Source organism: Microtus pennsylvanicus, chromosome 8 (assembly GCF_037038515.1).
Source record: "Microtus pennsylvanicus isolate mMicPen1 chromosome 8, mMicPen1.hap1, whole genome shotgun sequence".
NCBI lineage: Eukaryota > Metazoa > Chordata > Mammalia > Rodentia > Cricetidae > Microtus > Microtus pennsylvanicus.
This window is the reverse complement of record NC_134586.1, coordinates 27,216,131-27,234,248: the sequence shown is the minus strand read 5'-3', so window position 1 is coordinate 27,234,248 and position 18,118 is coordinate 27,216,131. Positions and strand designations below refer to the sequence as shown.

Here is an 18,118-nt window from a genome sequence, read left to right as displayed (position 1 = left end):
GTAAAGAAGTGATATTCTTCTGTTTTGTATTTTTATGCTATAACGCTAGTTATAATAGCATTACTCTTCTGTCAAAAGAATTCTACCATCACTAAGCAATGCAGAAAAAGGGTAGAAATATATAATACAATAGTTATTCAGTCTTGTGACTTGGAACAGGAACAAAGACAGAATGAGAGGAAATCTACAAGAGCAGAACTAAATACATTCTAATCATTGAATTTGTAAATGAGATTATTCCCTATTTCATTATATCAATTTTATCAACTTCCAACTTTTTATTAATTTCAAATGTCTATCTGGGAATGTACAAAAAGAATATTTATTTCATTCTCATTTTGAAGATGGTAAACTATTGTCTTGTTGGTAAAACATTTTGTTCTCTTTTGGGATACAGAACTCTTTAGGATATACCAATTCAGCAAAAATATTTTCTCATTAAGGATTTATTATACTGTTAAATTATATATGTCTGTGTGTGTCTATGTGGTGGTATGTGTACTCTAAACAGGCATAAGACCCACCCAGGAAAACACTTGTATTTTACCTGATAATTATACATTCTAAGAAAATTGATCAACATAACCTAAAAATCCAGCCACATTTCAAACAAAGAGAAAATTCTGTGTTTACTGTACTTACACCCTAAAACTGCTGTCACTTTAAAACTAAGTGACCAGTTAACATACCAGACACCTTTATGACTACATTTTAGCTTAAGACTAAGCTAAAAATGTGGAATTACTGAGAGGGAAGGACGAGGAATAATCACATTTATTTAGTCATTTAATAATGAATCTTACCACAGTCTTAGCTAAAGATGTCTTTGGGGGAGTTGTTCCAGGTTTTGCTCCAGTTGCAGTGCTGACTGGGGCTGAAGCATGTGTGCCTGGGGTAGAAACTTGCCCAGGTGTGCCCACTGGCATAACTGGCAAGCCAGTTGCTCCTAATGGTAAATTGGTTGGTGGTAAGCAAGTGCTCGTAGTGGAAGTCATGAGTTTGCTTGGTGCTATAGCAGTGGTGGGGATGCCTGGTGTGACAGTGGTCTCTACTACCAAAGATGTCTCTAGCGACGCAGAGGCATGCTGAGTTCCAGATGAGCTGTGTTCACTAAAGAGAGATCTCAGTTTTTCCTCCAGAGTCTTTATGTCATCGATCCCAGGAACTTTGGATTGGGTATCAGCATCCATTTCTAGACAGTGAGTGTGAGGCTGGTTGGGGAGCAAAGCTGGTTGAGGCTGACTATGAATGAGTGTTTGCTGTACAGCAGGCACGTTGGTAACAGGTTGTACCAGGGGTGGGATATTAGGTACTTGGGGTAATAAAGGTGTAGAAGTAGGTCCTGTTGGTTGGGGGAGGACAGGTGTAGAAGCTACAGCTGATGAGATGACCAAAGGATTTACCACACCAGGCTGAGAAACAGAACTAGACACTGCTGTTCCAGAGGAGGAAGAAGAGGGTGGTGCACAAAAGGATAAAGCCAATCCTGTGGTACTACTGTGAGATGTCTTGTCTAGTGAGTGTGCACTAACCACCACAGTTTCCGCTAAAGTGGGAGCAGAGGTGCTGCTACTAAGAGGAAGGGATGGCTGTGAAGCTGTGCCTGGGAATGGAGTGCTGGTAGAGACTGATGTCGCTATGGTTACCCCAGCAGTACTGCCTGCTATCTGTTGTAATAATACAGCTGAAGGCTTGGCATTTGGGGCAGTCACACTACCCACTGTAGTAGCTGAACTTGTGGAAAATGTCCCAGAAGGAAAACTGCCTGTACTAGAAACAATGCTCCCAGATGTGGGAGCCTGAACTGGCTGGGATGTTGTAGACACCGCAACAACTGTAGGTGCTGTAGAACTGGAAACCACACTGGAAAGTGTTGGTGACACAGACAATGGGGTGAGACCACTTGAAGTTATCACACCTGTGCTGGTGTTAACACCGACAATGCCTTTTTCAGTGGGTAATGCAGCCTCAGACTGCATTACTGATGTGGACATGTCAGTAAGAGGACTGCTTGATATAGGGACTGATACTGATGGTGAGGATGCTGCTACAGTTGGGCCACCGGCAACGCCAGTCAAGAAAGGAGGAAATGTTGGTCCTGTGTGATTGAAATTTGGAGGTGCTGTATTGGGTCCTTCAGTCATCTGGGCATGTTTAAGTTCAGAAAAAGCCTGCTGGAGACTAAGGGATGAAGCAGAGTGAGATAAGTTCATTCCAGGGCCCTGAGATGTGGCAGCAACTAGAAAGGAAAACACAAAGAAATTAACCTATTTTAAAAGCATGGATTCAGAGTCTTTGAGGAACCATTATTAGATTATCAACAATGCTATATATACATCAGTAAGAATTATAACATTTCCCAAGAAAATGACATGCTCTAAAACAGTAAAATTAAGTAGTAGCTTGATGGAGTAAAGCAGCTTATGAGTATATACTCCTTGAAAACCAAACACAGAGTAACCAAAAAACAATCTCTAAATGAAGAAATGAACACACTATGGTGTAGGTTCTACTTAGCACACCTGTCATTTATCTAATTATTTATGTTTTCCTAACAGCTCCAGCTGTCTTGGAACTCATTCTGTAGACCAGGCTGGCCCTGAGTTCACACTGATCTGCCTGCCTATGTCTCCAGAGTGCTGGGATTAAACGTGTGTGCCAATATGTCTAGCACATTTTTTGTCTTTTTTTAAGACAGAGTCTCACTCAGGCTGACCTCAAACTACTGATCATTCCTTTTCTGTCTCCTGAAAAATGGGATCACATGCATGTGCCTATGCCCAACTCTAGATTTTATTTTGATGCTATTATAATCTATTTTCTCTTTCTATGTTACTTTTTTATTAAATTTTCTACTTTTCATTCAAGCTCCTACCATATGAGGGATTTGGTGAAAGATTTTCTTAAACATAGCTGAATCAATCCTTACCTGTATCTGATGTTTCACTGGTGAAAACTTTTGACTCTCGTAATCTACTTTCAGGCACAGGACTCACTATAAACCGTCTTCCGGCAGAATGAACAACTTGAGTTAAAGAACTGGTAGGAACACCTGAATAAAATAAATCACTGAAGTTCATGTATATTGCTATACATGGGTGAAGTCTCAAGATTCCATTACTGCCACATACAATTTTTTATCAAATGGAAACAAATAAAAAAAACCTCACCAATCTGCTGTGGCATGGAAGATACAGCAATTGGTTGCTTGAACTCTCCTTCTAATTTCTACAACAAACAGAAGCAAAAATTAATTCTCAACATGCAACCTCCTGGAGAGCATAAACGCTCATTCTCAGTCATAGGGGTAATGTGTGCCAATACAGAACTACTTTAAATAAACGCAACCCCATTATTGGTATGGTGAACCTACCTGAGAACCTGAGAAACCATATTCATCCTTTCCTTGTAGATTCTCCAATCCCTGGTCACCCTCAGGCTCCACACTGACATCTTCACTTAGCATTTCATCAGCTTTTTCAATAATTTCCTGCACTTGAGCCACAAAAGATTCTCTTTCTATTGCTAGAATGAAGTCATTGTTCACCTATGAGAAACATGTATCAATCTATTAGTACATTTCTTATCATTCTTATGACTTCTATCTATACATCAGGGGTATTGTGTACTTGGTATTTAAGATACTACTTCTCTTTATAAGACCCTGAACACATACATAAGTTACATCTTAAACCAAAATACCTCTAAATCATAGACTATGGGCTGGGTATGCTAGTTGTAAAAGAGAAATTAAAAATCACTTGTCAAAATGAAAGTGGATGACAAAATACTACATGGTTGCCTAGGACATGTACGTAAGACCAAATACTATAGAAAAATGTGGAATTTCAAATGGAGACATACCATAATTGTTGCTATCTCTTCAGGGTTGTCACCATCTAGGTCAAATTTGAATGTAACCATTTTCCGATTATGAGTTTCTAATTGACATTCTACTACTCGATCTCCTTTATTTGAAACCTAAAAAGAGAAAGGTAATACATATTCAAATTTATTACTGAATTTGAGAAAACATCCTTGAATCTTAAACTGGCAGTAAGGAAATCTATGGAAAGATCTCAGCCCTCAAGCTTCTTTAATCTTCCATTAGCAAAAGTATCTAGAGTTTTTTCTATTAGTTAAAACTCTGGAGTCTGGAAGCAGTGTGGTGCAGGTCTTTATCCCAGCACTCCAGAGGCAGTCAGATCTGTGAGTTCAAGGTCAACCTGATCTACAGAGCCAGTTCCAGGACAGCTAGAGTCCATATAGAGAAACCGTCTTTAAAAACAGAACAAAACCAAACAAACAAAACAATAACAACAAAGTAAATGTGATATTCAATTAAAAGAGACTGAGTGAATTAAATGAAAAGGCTGCTATAAAAATAATATATATAGCCAGGTGCAAGCCTTTTATCCTGACACTAAGGAAGCAGAGGCAGGCAGACCTCTGTAAGTTTTAGGCTAGCTTGGTCTACACCAAGTTCAGGACATTCAGGACTGTTATACAGAAGCCCTGTCTTGAAAAACCAAAAAAAGAAAAAAAAGTTTATTTTATGAATAGTTCAGAATTGATCTCTAAACCTAAAGTCCCAAATTATTTCAACAATACAAAGGTTACAAATCAATACTTACATTTAAAATCCTCAGTTTTGGGCGAGAAGTCTTTTCATGACGAGAGCGACTTCTTACAGATTTTCGATAATGACGTTTTGTCGCTCTTCCTTCATGCCTCCCACTGGATGAAGGAGCATTCTCATTGCCATCACTCATTCCTGAAGCAACATCTGAATGTGCACTTTGAAGAGAAAAAAATTAATGAGACTGAAAGGCCTGATATTCTGAAGTTTCATACCATCCTGCCCACAACTCAAACAAGTGTTAGTTTTCTTACCTGTCTACATTTGAAACCAATGTGACAGGCTGGGTAGGTTGTGACTGTGTTATTGGAGTTGGTTCTGGAGGAACAGTCTGAGAGACTCCCTGAGTACTCTATAAATAGAGAAGATAACTCAAATCTTGGCAGGAAAAAAGATTTACACACACATATGTAAGTATGTTTATAAAATCATTCACCGTTCCTAAGAAGTTCCTGTTACCCCTCTATAAGTCTTGGAATCAATGAAGGTACTAGTAATTCTTAACTCAAAATCTTTTCCAAAGCTAGTTTCTAATACCAACTGTTGGTGTGAAGTCAGCCAACCTATTTGCTAGGCATTGTGAAACTACAATTTGCCATGCAGACAGCATCTTACTAGAGTGTGCAATAGGGCAGGTAGAGCGAAGTGCAGAGATAAATTTAGAACTGTACCCTAGTAGAATAGAAAAGGTTGTTGGGAGCACAGCAAGTAAGATACTCTTATGAACTGCCAATGGCAAGAGTTTGTGGAAGGAGAACAATGGCTAACGCACTAACTAGAGAAGTGAAGTGCTAATAGTGTTAATCTTCTCTAAGGCAAACTCACTTCCCAACAGAACAGCCAGTGGCAACAAGGCCCCCACATTGCCATTTCATTCTGCTGTAAGAAAAAGTCATTTAGAAGTTAGACAGTCTCCAAATGAGTTGTAAATCAGGGAAGCCTGTTTTTTCTTTGCTATTTGAACCCCATTTTTTATAGATGTTTTTCATATAAACATGCAGTAATTTCATTTACCTCCAGGGCTGCTTGCTGGGAGGATGTAGTGGGGGGTTGTTGTGTTAAACTCACTGCTGGTTGGGACACTTGAACCTGTCCTCCTACACTGCCCATAGGAACCAAAAGATTTGATTCCACAAAAGGCTGCACTACTGTAGGAAAGTAACCTTGGGTGGCCAAGGCTTCTGTCGGCATAGGAGGAGGGGCTAGGACTGTAGAATGGATGCAAACAGAAGCCACGTTGGAAGAGGGAACAATATTTGAATCTCCTGGGTATTGTGGTGGCAGTCGAGATGGGAAGCCCTGTGACAGAAATGAGGAAGGTGAGTTAGTGTGAGTGGGGACATCAAATTAGCAAATCAGTAGATGAGGGGCCAGAGGGAAAAGAAGCACAAAGCAAAGAACAGTACCCCGGTTTCTAATAATTTAAAGAAAATTTAAAGATCATTTTCAAAATGAACTGGCAGATAACTTAGAAAATGGCACTCTTTCAATCATACTTTAAACTGATTTCCCCTCCTAGAGACCATTTAAGTAGAACTTAAGAGATTAATTCCTCACAGAAAGAATTTATAGCAATCTTACATGGAAGAATGCAAAAATCTCTCCCAGATAGCAGTCATATTATAAAATCTAAATCCTGAACCTTCTTGTTTGTATCAGGCTACCTGCTCTATTTACAGTCTACATATGTAAAAGAGCAGCCTGGCATACTACACTAACCATTATCCAAGTTTATCTAGCTTACCTGGAATAGAGTTAACTTTTCTTCTAAGTTGTGTCTTCAAAACCGTGTATGAATCATTTGGTAATATCACTCCAATAGTTTCTTTGAGATAGGGTCTTACTATGTAGCCCTGGCTGACTTGGAACTTGCTATGCAGACCAAGCTAGCCTTGAACTCACAGAGATCTGCTATCTGCCTCTGCCTCCCAAGCACTGGGATCAAAGGCACACACTACCACATCCAGCCTTTTCAGAATTTTGCTATTTTTATTTTGTCTAGTTCAGAGTGCCAACTTTTGTTATTGTTACTCTGACACTCAACTAACTAGTACATTTCTCAAGTTCTTAATGATCTGCCATTAAAATCCAATAGTCTAACACCCTCTGATTTACTAGCTAACACAATACCTGGTACAGAACATCTCCAGAGGGAAGTGGACCCTCGGCAGCTTGTCCAAGGTTAGCTGGTATTCCCATGGACTGAACTGTTGGCTGTAGGAGCTGTGGGTGAACCTGACTTTGCAGCTGATTCACAGGCTGCAGAAGGGTTGGAAGCTGATTAGGAACTACAGTTGATCCCCCTGGTATTGAAGATGCTGTAGCAGATGAAGTCAAGGGGAGCAGAGGCTGATTAATGCCAGCAGCCATCGTTATAGGAACGGAGGAGAAACCTGTCTGAGCCGTAGATACATGAGGAGCTGATATGGGAATTTGAGAGACAGGATACTGTGGGAGTAAGGAAGCAGGGAGTGGCTGTCCCACAGGAAGGAAATGAGCACCAGAGTGGACTGGAACAACTGAGGGCTGTGCGGAAACTGGGATGTGAGGTTCGCCTTGGATAGTTGGTACTGTCTGGGAAACTGGAAGCTGGGAAGGTAAAGAAAAACAAAACAGACTTTTTTTTTTTTAAAGCAAAGCTGCCAAAAAGCAAGATTTACATATTAGTCAAGAAGAAAAACAAAATTCTGCATACATTAGTATAAATTAACATGCCACATAGAATCAAGAAAGAATAGGAGAGAAATATGCTAGTAAAGTAACATTTCCAAACCTTTCACTGTTGAAAAAAATGCTATTTCATTTTTGGCAATAAAAGAGGACCTTTCACACGGAAGGATTTCTCTCCCTTCTCTTTGTTGGTTTATTTTTTAATTTTGACTCTCACTAGGCAGCTGAGGCTTTCCTGGAGCTTGTTGGGCGATTCTGACTGAACTTAAAACTCTAGGTCCATCCAGGTGGTGGAGGCATTCGTCTTTAATCCCAGCACTTGGGAGGCAGAGGCAGGTGGATCTCTGTGAGTTCAAGGCCAGCCTGGGTTATAGAGTGAGTTCTAGGACACGCTCCAAAGGACATAGAGAAGCCCTGTCTTAAAAACCCCAAACCAAACCAAACAAAAACAAACCTTCTGCCTTTGCCTTCCAAGTGCTAAGACTCCAGACTTGTACCAGAACACCCAACTTTTTGTTATTTGTTTTTTGAGACAAGGTTTCTCTGTGTAACAGTCCTGGCTGTCCTCAAAGTCACAGAGATCTGCACACAAAGGAGTACACCACCACCACCACCCAGCTTTGTCTACTGGCATATGCGTCACACAGCATAATCCACCAGCATGTCTGCAATCATCTAATATGACTGCTAATATACTGATTAAACTCAAATTTCTTTCCAGTGGAATTAGACTTCATATTATGTTTCAATTTTAAATGTAAAACAACACTAAAAGTTGGTATAATTAGCATAATTCGCTGATTCTAGATAATTCACTGATTCCACAACTGTGTCATTTTAAAACCTGAGTGAGATATATGTAGAGATTAAGACTATATGCCAGTGGCAAATAAGAGTGCATTTAGAATTGATATTATTTTAGTTCTGAGATGACAATATAATATACACATATATCTACAACTGACCCATAGATGAAGTTGATGAAAGGTTATTCATAGGAATATGCCTTCTACAGGTTACTTTCCAAGCGACTGAATAAACTAACAAAAGAATAATCAAAATAACTTCCCCAGACAAAACAAAAATCCACATAAGTTTTTTGAGGAATAGACATAGTAGACAGCACAGGTTTGTCTAGATCTTTTGAACCTCTTGCCTCAGGAATTGCAGATATGTGACAACATACCCAGTTGATGGGTAATCTTGGCTGTCAACTTTAATTAGACTGATAGTAAAGAGGTGATTACTAAAATAAATCTCTGAGAGCATTTTCAGAGACAACTAGATAAAAAGGGTTCTGACCTCTGATGGATTCATAATTTAAGAGGAGAAGGTGAAAATGTGAAGAGTGGGGCCTAGTTAAAGGAACTGGGTGGGTGGGGCTTTGAAAGGTATCTCTTGGCCTTAGCCTCTTCTATGCTCCTTGCCAGTCATAAAATAGTTTCTTATGCCATAATTTTTCCTTCATCTATAACCCTTCCTCCATCTCCTGCTACAATATAAAGGCAATATGGCTTGCCAATCATGTGTGGACTGAAATCATACAAGAAAACAAATGATTCTTTTCTTACAATATTGTCCTTAGGCATTTGCCAATGATGAAAAGCTAATTAACACAATAAATTAGTATCTGTATGCAGCGAGGGAGAAAACAATGAAGAACTTTACAAGAAAATAAAACACAGCTGCAAAACTGGAATGTAAGATACAGCTGACACATTTCTAGAGAATGTCGTAGGTCCAGTTACCAAAACATTTCCATTTAACCCCTAAATTTCAGTATTTGTAACTACTTCATACTTATCAAACCTAAAATTTCAATATTTTGACATGGTCATTACTATTGATATTTACAACAAAAACAAGTATATAACGGGATTAATCTCTATTCCATTTTAACGGATTCTTCACTATTACAGGAGAAGGCAGAAATCTGCGGTAAAGGACATAGATATCATCTGTAGCATCTTTTCAAGAATTAGAGTTTACCTGTGTTCCAGCTGACACTTGAGGCAAAACTTGTGGAGCTTGAGGCTGTGCAGTAGTAGTGCCTTCACTGGAAGATGTTGCCTGTGGAAGTGAATACTGTACTGCCTGTTGAGGAGGAGCAGTTGGCTGTATTCCTGGTTGCTAAAAAAAAAAAAAAAAAAAAAAAAATCAGACTTTTTGAAAGAGGGTAATAACTGAGTTGACCCCCTTTTCTTAAAAAAAAAAAAAAAAAAAAAAAGGATATGCAGCTCTGGAACTCAGAGATCTCCCTGACTGCCTCCTGAGTGCTGGGATTGAAGATATGCATCACCACGCCTGGCATTTATCCTGATTTTTTTCTTAAATCATTAAGAATAATTAGCTAAGAGGCAAACAAATCTCTCTCTGAGTTTGAGGGAAGCCTGGTCTACAGAGTTCCAGGTCAGTTAGGGCTATACAGTAAAACCCTGTCGTAACTAACACACACACACACACACACACACACACACCTGCAGAGCTCTGAGTTTGAGGCTAGCCTAGTCTACAGGGTGAGTTCCAAGACAACTAGGGCTCCACAGAAAAATCACTATCTTTTTGTTTTGTTTTAGAGACAGGATTTCTCTGTGTAACAGCCCTGGCTGTCCTGGAACTCGCTTTGTAGACCAAGCTGGCTTCAAACTCACAGAGATCCGCCCACCTGTGCCTTCTGAGTGCTAGGATTAAAGGTGTGCAGCATCACTGCCTGGGGGGAAAAAAAAATCCCCATTTTTTTTTAAAGGGAATAATTAGGCAATACTGGTCTTAAACTCTTTCTATACATCAGGTTGGACAAATCTTCCTGACACCTTAAACCGGGCTTATTTGTTTCTGTCCCATAATTTTCTAACTTTGTTCCATTTACATGTTCCAAACTGCAACTCCTCCACCCTTGGCAGGAGTCTGACTTATAACATATCATCTTTTCCATGAAGTCTTCTTGATAAACCCCTTCCAATCAGGAAAGGTGTCTATTTTTCTGCCAGAGACACGGCAGTGAAATGGGCGGCTTTCACCTCTTAGATGGCATATATTTGAGACAGTTTCCCAAAGTTCTCAGATTTTAGCTTTTCCATTAATAAAATGAAAATAATGATAGGATCTACATTTACATTTTATGCTTACAAATACATTACTTAGGTTCCCCCAGAGCCATTCATGTTAGTCCATCTCAGCTGACTGTCAGAAAAAAAGAAAACAAACAAAACTCTGGCTTACTTGGGAACGCTGAGAAAAAGTAAAGGAGTAACAAAAATGGATTCCTTTTCTTTTTATGAACTTATTCCTAAAAAGACAATTGACGGGTATGTCAATAGTACCTTAGAGTACTGTTTCTGAGAAATGTTACATTTGGTAAGCCAAAATTACATGCCATCTGCTTCTGCATAATCACACTGGCTAATAACCAATAGATCAGTCAGACAGCGATGATGAGAATTATGCTTTGCATAGACTTTCTTCATAGAAACCAGTTCAAATAGCTTTTATTGACTGGTACGACATATCTGCATGACATATAAACATGATCCTCAGCGTGAACAGAAGAATATGAATATCCGAAGGCTTGTACATGCTTTTATGGAAGACATGTTTATCTTTCCCACAACCTTCTTTACAGTCATAAATACTGGGGGCACCACACTAATATAAATGATACCATTTTAAAGCTTTATTTTTTTTAATAATTTTTGTGCATATACACGTGTATACATGTGTGGACAGATGACCACAGTGGTAAGAGAAGGGTGGCCCTTACAACTAGAATTATAGGCAGTTGTAAGGCATCTGGAATGGAACTGAATTTGGGTCCTCAGAAGAGCTGTAAGCTCTTTCAACTGCTGAATTATATCTCTAGCCTTTATCCATTATAACTCTTGATAAAAACAACAATGAATCAGGGGAAAAGACATTCCTCATTTACTATATTCTAAAAAGTCACAAGATAAACTAAATTTCAGATGAGGTGTATGTCTTTCCTTACTATAAAAAACTATTATTACCAACATGAAAGAGAGAGGTCCTTTTCTTCTTTGCATTCATCCATTCACATAGATCCAGTAACAGGTAAGTATAGCATTTAAATATCTACCATATAAACTAATTTTACAACAACAAAACAAAAGTCACTTATACAGAAAGCTTGAATTTCAGTAATTTGTAGCTTCCTATTACCTGAGAAACTCTACAAAAGTAAAATATACTAGATTACATATACCTCTTATACAAACTGGCTTCATAATTTTGATTCTACTAAATTTAAAATATGCTGTAAAAATATCTAAAATGGAACCAAAAGAAAAATTAATTTTAATAGTCCATTTATTTGCATTTTATCCACCACTAGAATTAACTATTTAGCACTTTCTCAATTTATCTTAGAGTATTCAAATTTATTTGTACTTATTCTCTGACAGTTTCAAATACACAGAATGAAATCCAGTCATTTTCACTACTATTACCCTTTCTCTTCCTTCCTTCTTCTGTAGAAACCTTTCCATTTCTCAAGAAATCTTCCTTCTACTTTCAAGTGTGTGTGTGTGTGTGTGTGTGTGTGCGCGCGCGCGCGCGTGTGTGTGCTCACGTGCGCGCACGTGCGTGCACATGAGAAAGAGATAGAGAGAAGGAGAGAATGAGTTTAATTAGTGTTACATTAGCACAGGAGGTTATTTACTGGAACATGGCATACTTTTCAGTGGCTACACCACTGAGGAAATGATTCTCCTTCCTTCCCCCAGCAACCATTAGTTACTACAAACCAAGATTTTTATAATAGTGAACTTGTTCCTAAATAGTTACACTGGTGTTATCCAAAAGATTACATTATCTGTTTCAGGTTCCACTTGAATGAATGAATGCAAGGAAGTAAAGAACGTATCTCTACTACATTGGTGGCCTGTTTCAAGATATGCTACTTATTTCACATATTCTAAGAGAGAGTTGGGGCCTTATGAACTACTTTCTCTTTTCTGAGAGTACAACTCACTAGGCAGCCCAGGATGGCCTGGAACTTATGATTCTGCTGTAAGTTTCCTACAAGTTGACATTCCAAGTGCACATAATCACATTCAGACATATTACAATTTCAACTTAACATTTATTTATAGTATTACGCTACTTTATCCCCACATACTTTGAGTGTTGAACTTGATGATTTATTTCACATTCTCCTTTATTTGCTAATATTTATATGTATGTATGTAAACATAAGTATGTATTTAAGACAGTTGACACATTTCTTTAGAAAAGGAAAAGCACAGAATATAAATGTTTTCCTTTTAATAGTGTTGGCCTATATCGAAATATAAGCAAATTAAGATGTTAGTGTGATTCAGATGTGTGTGGCTCATGCTTCTAATTCTTGTACTTGGGAGGCAGAGGCAAGAGCATTGAGAGAGAAACTTTACCTAACTGAGTCATCTTACTAACCTGTAATTTAACCTCCATAAAGATGAAGTGACCATATGGCCACCTAGTGTATTAAAAAAGGCCATTTATAATAATGAAGCCTTTGTTTTAAAAATTAGAAGTCACTTTACAATATGGTCATTAAAATTATAGTAGAAGAACCATCAATGAAATAGTTTATCATATTAAACAGATGAGTATAAATCTTGCTTGAAACAACTAATAAATTGTTCAAAATGAATGATTTCCTGTAAATTAAAATCTGCTAAGCAAAAGTATTGATAAACTATTTGAATTTTAAGATCAGCTATTTTATTGATGTTTGGCTCTTTTTAAACTCATGTCCTGAATTCCTCAGATCTTCTGGGACAAAACCTCCTAGGTCAAAAATTAAAAATAAAAAAAAAATCAGATGGGGCATGGAGGTACTTGCCTTTAATCCCAGTAACTGGGAGGTGAAGACCGGCAGATCTCCAAGTTTAAGGCCAGTGTGGTCTACAGGGGGAGTTCCAGGACAGAAAGGGCTACACAGAGAAACCCTTTCTTGAAAAGAAAACAAAACAAAAAAACTTCCTGTAGTAGTTGCTCTTTGTTTTCTTTATGTGTTTTGCCTGCATGTATGTACATGTTAGACATGAATGGAATGCTTAATGCCTGAGGAGGCCAGAAGAGGGTACCCTGGAATTGGAGTTACATATGGTTGTTAACCATAGTGTTAGTCCTTGGAACTGAACCTGGGTCCTTTGGAATAACAATATAATACTTTTTCGTTCTTTTTCTTTTTTCTTCCTTTTTTTGGGGGTGGGGTGGGGGGAGACAGGGTTTCTCTGTATAGCTTTGGAGCCTGTCCTGAAACTTGCTGTGTAGACCAGGCTGGCCTGAAACTCACAGAGATCCACCTCCTTCTGACTCCCGAGTGCTGCGTGGCCACTACCTGGCTACATACTCTTAACTAGTGAGCCATCACTCCATTTCCTTTAAGGAAAATAAAGTTTATTTTGTTCTTTAGGTTTTCATTCATTCCCTTATAGTGCAAATATGATATACTATCCCACTAATAACCAATAAAAACAAGTTCACTAGTCAAGGCATGAACCATGGGAGGCTGTAATGACAAAATGCCTCCTTTTTTCCCCTTCTTTTTGGAGGTAAGGTTCCTTTGTAGCCTGGCTGTCAAGGAACTTGCTTTGTAGAGAAAATTAGCCTTGAACTCAGAAATTCACCAGGCCTCTGCCTCCCAAATGCTGGGATTAAAGGTGACAAAATTCCCATATGTGGACAAGTCATAAAACATAAATAGAAACAATTTTCTTTGTATATTTTACCTCATGAATACAACCATTAAGAAGATAAATTATGTAACAATTCTTCTAAATTTCAACATGTACCTAATAAATTGTTTAATAGTTATAAGTACATTAACCAAAATGAAAGATATCCTAAACTACTACTAAATGCCAGAAATGTTACGCTACTTAATTATTCTCCAAAAAGTTAGCAAGCCATTTATATCAGCAATCTAGCTCAAAAAGTAAGTGCTTTTGGCCACTGATAAAACATAATGTAACACCATAACATTCTTACCTGTTGAGGATGTTGGACAGGTTGTGAAGATAGAACCCCTGCTAAGCTACCTGATGGCTGGCCCTGGCTCTGCCCCTGTGCCTGAAATAAAAAAGCAAATACAAATTAGAGAAGGTTTATGCACATGAAAGTTACACTTTTGTATAAATACTTCAGATCCTCAGAAGACTGCTTGATTGAAATGAAACAGTTTGGTAGTGTAATACAAGACAGACCTCTAGGGTTTTTTGTTTTGTTTTGTAAGATAAGTTTAGGAAAAAGATTATAGAACATTTATGATCACATCTCAGGTAAAAATGAAACAAAAACACAAACACACTGATGTTAAAAACTTACTATTAATGGTGGCTAAAGTTTTAGCTGGCTTGAATAGTTAGATTCAATAATAAAATTGTCACAGGAAAAAAATGTGTTAAGATATCAACATGAAAACATTTAATCTGGATAATTAAATAAAAACCACATTCAAAAGTGCTAATTTGGCTTTCTTTTCCTATTTCTTGTAGTCATAGTAACTGATAAAAAAATGTCAAACGTCTGTTAAAAACCAATTTCTCAACAAGTATATAATGGTTGCTTCAGGTAACATATGGAAACATTTGAAGACATTCTAATTGTCAAAACTAGGGGAAATGGCTATAAGATGCTACTAAAAATTCTATAATGACCATACAAGTCCCCATTCAGAACAAAGGATTAACTAACCCAGAGAATGTGAACTATGTTGGGTCTGAGAAACTGAACAGCTTATTCCATTTAACAAGAAGTCTATATTAACTGAGAATAGAGTACAAGAATATATGTTGGGGAAATGAATGCATGTATACTATGCACACCGACATATGTTAAGAAAATGAAAAGGCTACCTTTATGGTTTCAATTCAATTTAGAAGAGGTTCTTCAATGTTTTTAGGGATATATCACACTCGATGAAAATTTAAATTATTTATTTTAATTTTTTTTTTCTTTGCAAAGCTTGAAGGATAATGTAAGCATACAGCATGCCCACGCTATCTAAGTTTCAGGGCCCTTCTGCTTCTTACCACGATTCCAAGTAATGGATATACCTAAAGAGTATATGAAATAGTCATAACTTCTTTAATTCTGTCTCTTATTATATTTGTGAGTATGTATGCTCGTGTACGTGTGACTAAATTTTTAAATATATTCAGAGAACAAAGCCTGAGACACTACTGTTCCTGGCCTTTGCAACCCATTATTATAAATTCATGCAAAACCCAATAAAATCATTACACAATAGACTCTACCAGTTGTTAAAATTTGACATAGTCCTTAACTGATTAGTGTTACATTTGGGTCCTTAATACAGTGGTCTGATTGATACCATTTCAAAACTACACCTTCATTTGTTAAGCCAAACTCATAAGATGTGTTTTCTTAAGTCCTACTTATAATGAAAGGCTCTGTGTTTCTTAACATTACACCAAAAAGTCTTTGCTACTTCCCATTTTGCTTTAAGGTTATACTTCTTTAATTTTTAAAAACTTATTTAGAGGAAGAAATTATACTAAATCATTTTACTGTATCTAAATAATCAAAATAGACAATTGCATTTTCACTACTAAGGTAAATTTCCACATAGAGATTAGTCATTAATTCTGATGACTACAATCACAGGCAAACCAGGTAGTTTCTGCTTTATAGTTCATTCTTTAGTACAAATATTTATAACCACAAAAAATTCTATTAAGAAAATAAACAACATTCCTCATAAATCCATGATTCAGGGACATGAGATAGAATATTTAAATGCACTAGTGCAAAACAGGGTAGTTTAAAAGAATTGTGAAAGTTTTCCTATAACCTGTGGATGGAGTGTAGCTCCTCCTGAAGAATATGAGGCAGATAAGACCTGCTGAGTTGTGGTTCCTTGGGGGAAACAGAAGAAAAGTGGGGATTCTTGTAACACTGTCTGAGGCAGGCGAATAAAGGGCAATGAGACGTCAGAGGCAAAAGGTGCAGCTGTTCCCCCTGTAGGGGGAGGTGATTGAAAATCACTGAGATCTGACGAAGTAATTTGAGAGGAATCACTTGAATATTCTGGGCTTCCTATTGGCCAGTTCTGTCCCATAGGCTCAACCACAGAAATGGTCAATTCTGGGGCATGGTTATTACGCTGTTCTTCAGTAACAGGCTGCAGATGGCAATGCAATCCAACTGACTGAGGAGGCAGTTCTTCCTGACTTGAGTCCACTGCAACCTGTCGATTTCGGTAAACACGTTGAGGTAAAATCCCACCTCCTTCTCCTGAAGAAGAACTTGGTGTCTGAGCATGAAATTCAAATACACAGTTGCTTCTGTTCTCACTGTTATGAGTTAACACAGCTGGCGCAGAATGAGGAACAAAGACAGGGTGAAATTTCAAATGTGTAGCATCTGTACTGTTAGGTGCAGAAATACTAGAGAGGGGTGATGCTGGACTTGGTCCAGAATCTAATCTTAAATTCTGAAGGTGTCCTACCAGGAAAGCCTGTCCAGATGGAAATTCAAAGACAGAACTTGAGGCAGGGCCCCCAGGCACTGGCTTCTGTTCAGGTATCTGTTTCATAGGACTTGACAGTACTGGTGAGTTGTATGAAATGCCCTCATACTGTCCTGCCACCTGGGTCTGGTAATGCACCCCAGCTAGATATACTGTTTCCTGAGGAATAAAATAGTGAGCTTCTTCTGCCAGTACTAGTCCAGGTCTATAGTCACTGTAAATCTGGGCTGGCTCAAACACAGGTTGGGCCTGCATCTCACATAGATCTCTATTTACTCTACCGGCTGTAGTACCAAACATAACTATGGCCTCTGGTGTCCAGTTAGTTGGGCTGCCACCAGGTGGAAGAAGATTTTGGCCAACAGTCCTCAGCAGGGGTTGAAACTGGCGAGTTTGGGCTTCCAGGAAGGAGGTGCTCTTACGACGTTGGGAAATGGCTACTTTCGGTGGACAGGTGGGAGGTGGTGAAAAAGAAACTGGACGTTCATGAATAGTTGGGAAAAATATCTGTGATTCTGGGTATGTTGGGGTCCCCCCATACGGATGCGCCATGGACTGAGGCTGTATCAACATGAATAAGACAAGTAATTCATACATTCAGTAAGTGAAATTACATCAGACATGCATAGCTGGATAGTTCTGTGTAACCCCATGAAGTGGCCACACTCAAATTTTAATAATTAACAATGCTTTTGGAAATTATGTGTATAGTAAAAATCCATTAAATACATCCAGGGCCAATAAAGTCAATCTTTGGTACTTCCTTGAATGAAAAAAAAACAGCTGTTTTTCCACAAATACGCTCTCCCAAAGCAAAGGTATGAAGTAAACTTCCTAAATGATTATTCTATTTATCTATAATAAATGTGTTCATTCTTAAAGTTTTGTCAATGGCAAATCCTAAAGTTAAAATATTACAGGACAACAAAGAATCCTACTATTTTTATAATTAAAAATATACTTTAATTTAAGCTACTGTTCCATAGTAGTCTATTAGAGGCTTCAGTGTTATTTTCATCAACTAAGAGTAAATGATCAGAAGAAATTTGTAATAATATAAATCAAAAGGGATCTCCGGTAGATGGTCAAGTTCAATGGTGCACACTTATATAATGTTAGGACTTAAGAAGCTGAGGTGGGGGCCAGAGAGATAGACTCTGCTGTTAAGAACATTGACTCTTCTTCCAGAGGTCCTGAGTTCAATTCCCAGAAACCACATGGTGGCTCACAACCATCTGTAATGAGATGTGGTGTCCTCTTCTGGCCTGCAGGCATACATGCAGACAGAACATTGTACACATAATGAATGAATG

General features: G+C 38.0%; 1 protein-coding gene across 15 annotated transcripts in view; it reads right to left on the bottom strand.

The window, feature by feature from the left end:
- The window catches only part of Wnk1 (WNK lysine deficient protein kinase 1), a 116,104-nt gene that overhangs the window by 22,217 nt on the left and 75,769 nt on the right, over positions 1-18,118 (bottom strand). For 9 of the 15 annotated variants that reach the window (XM_075982945.1, XM_075982946.1, XM_075982938.1 and 6 more), the window contains exons 9-19: positions 14,303-14,383; positions 9,299-9,439; positions 6,770-7,228; positions 5,654-5,938; positions 4,894-4,991; positions 4,635-4,797; positions 3,865-3,981; positions 3,374-3,547; positions 3,171-3,228; positions 2,930-3,052; positions 804-2,239 (exon numbers count right to left, since the gene is read on the bottom strand). In XM_075982945.1, the coding sequence (XP_075839060.1) occupies positions 804-2,239; positions 2,930-3,052; positions 3,171-3,228; positions 3,374-3,547; positions 3,865-3,981; positions 4,635-4,797; positions 4,894-4,991; positions 5,654-5,938; positions 6,770-7,228; positions 9,299-9,439; positions 14,303-14,383 (3,135 nt within the window). Of the gene's footprint in view, positions 1-803; positions 2,240-2,929; positions 3,053-3,170; positions 3,229-3,373; positions 3,548-3,864; positions 3,982-4,634; positions 4,798-4,893; positions 4,992-5,653; positions 5,939-6,769; positions 7,229-9,298; positions 9,440-14,302; positions 14,384-16,127; positions 17,367-18,118 lie in introns of all 15 variants that reach the window. The other 6 variants (XM_075982947.1, XM_075982949.1, XM_075982950.1 and 3 more) reach the window with 4 other exon arrangements.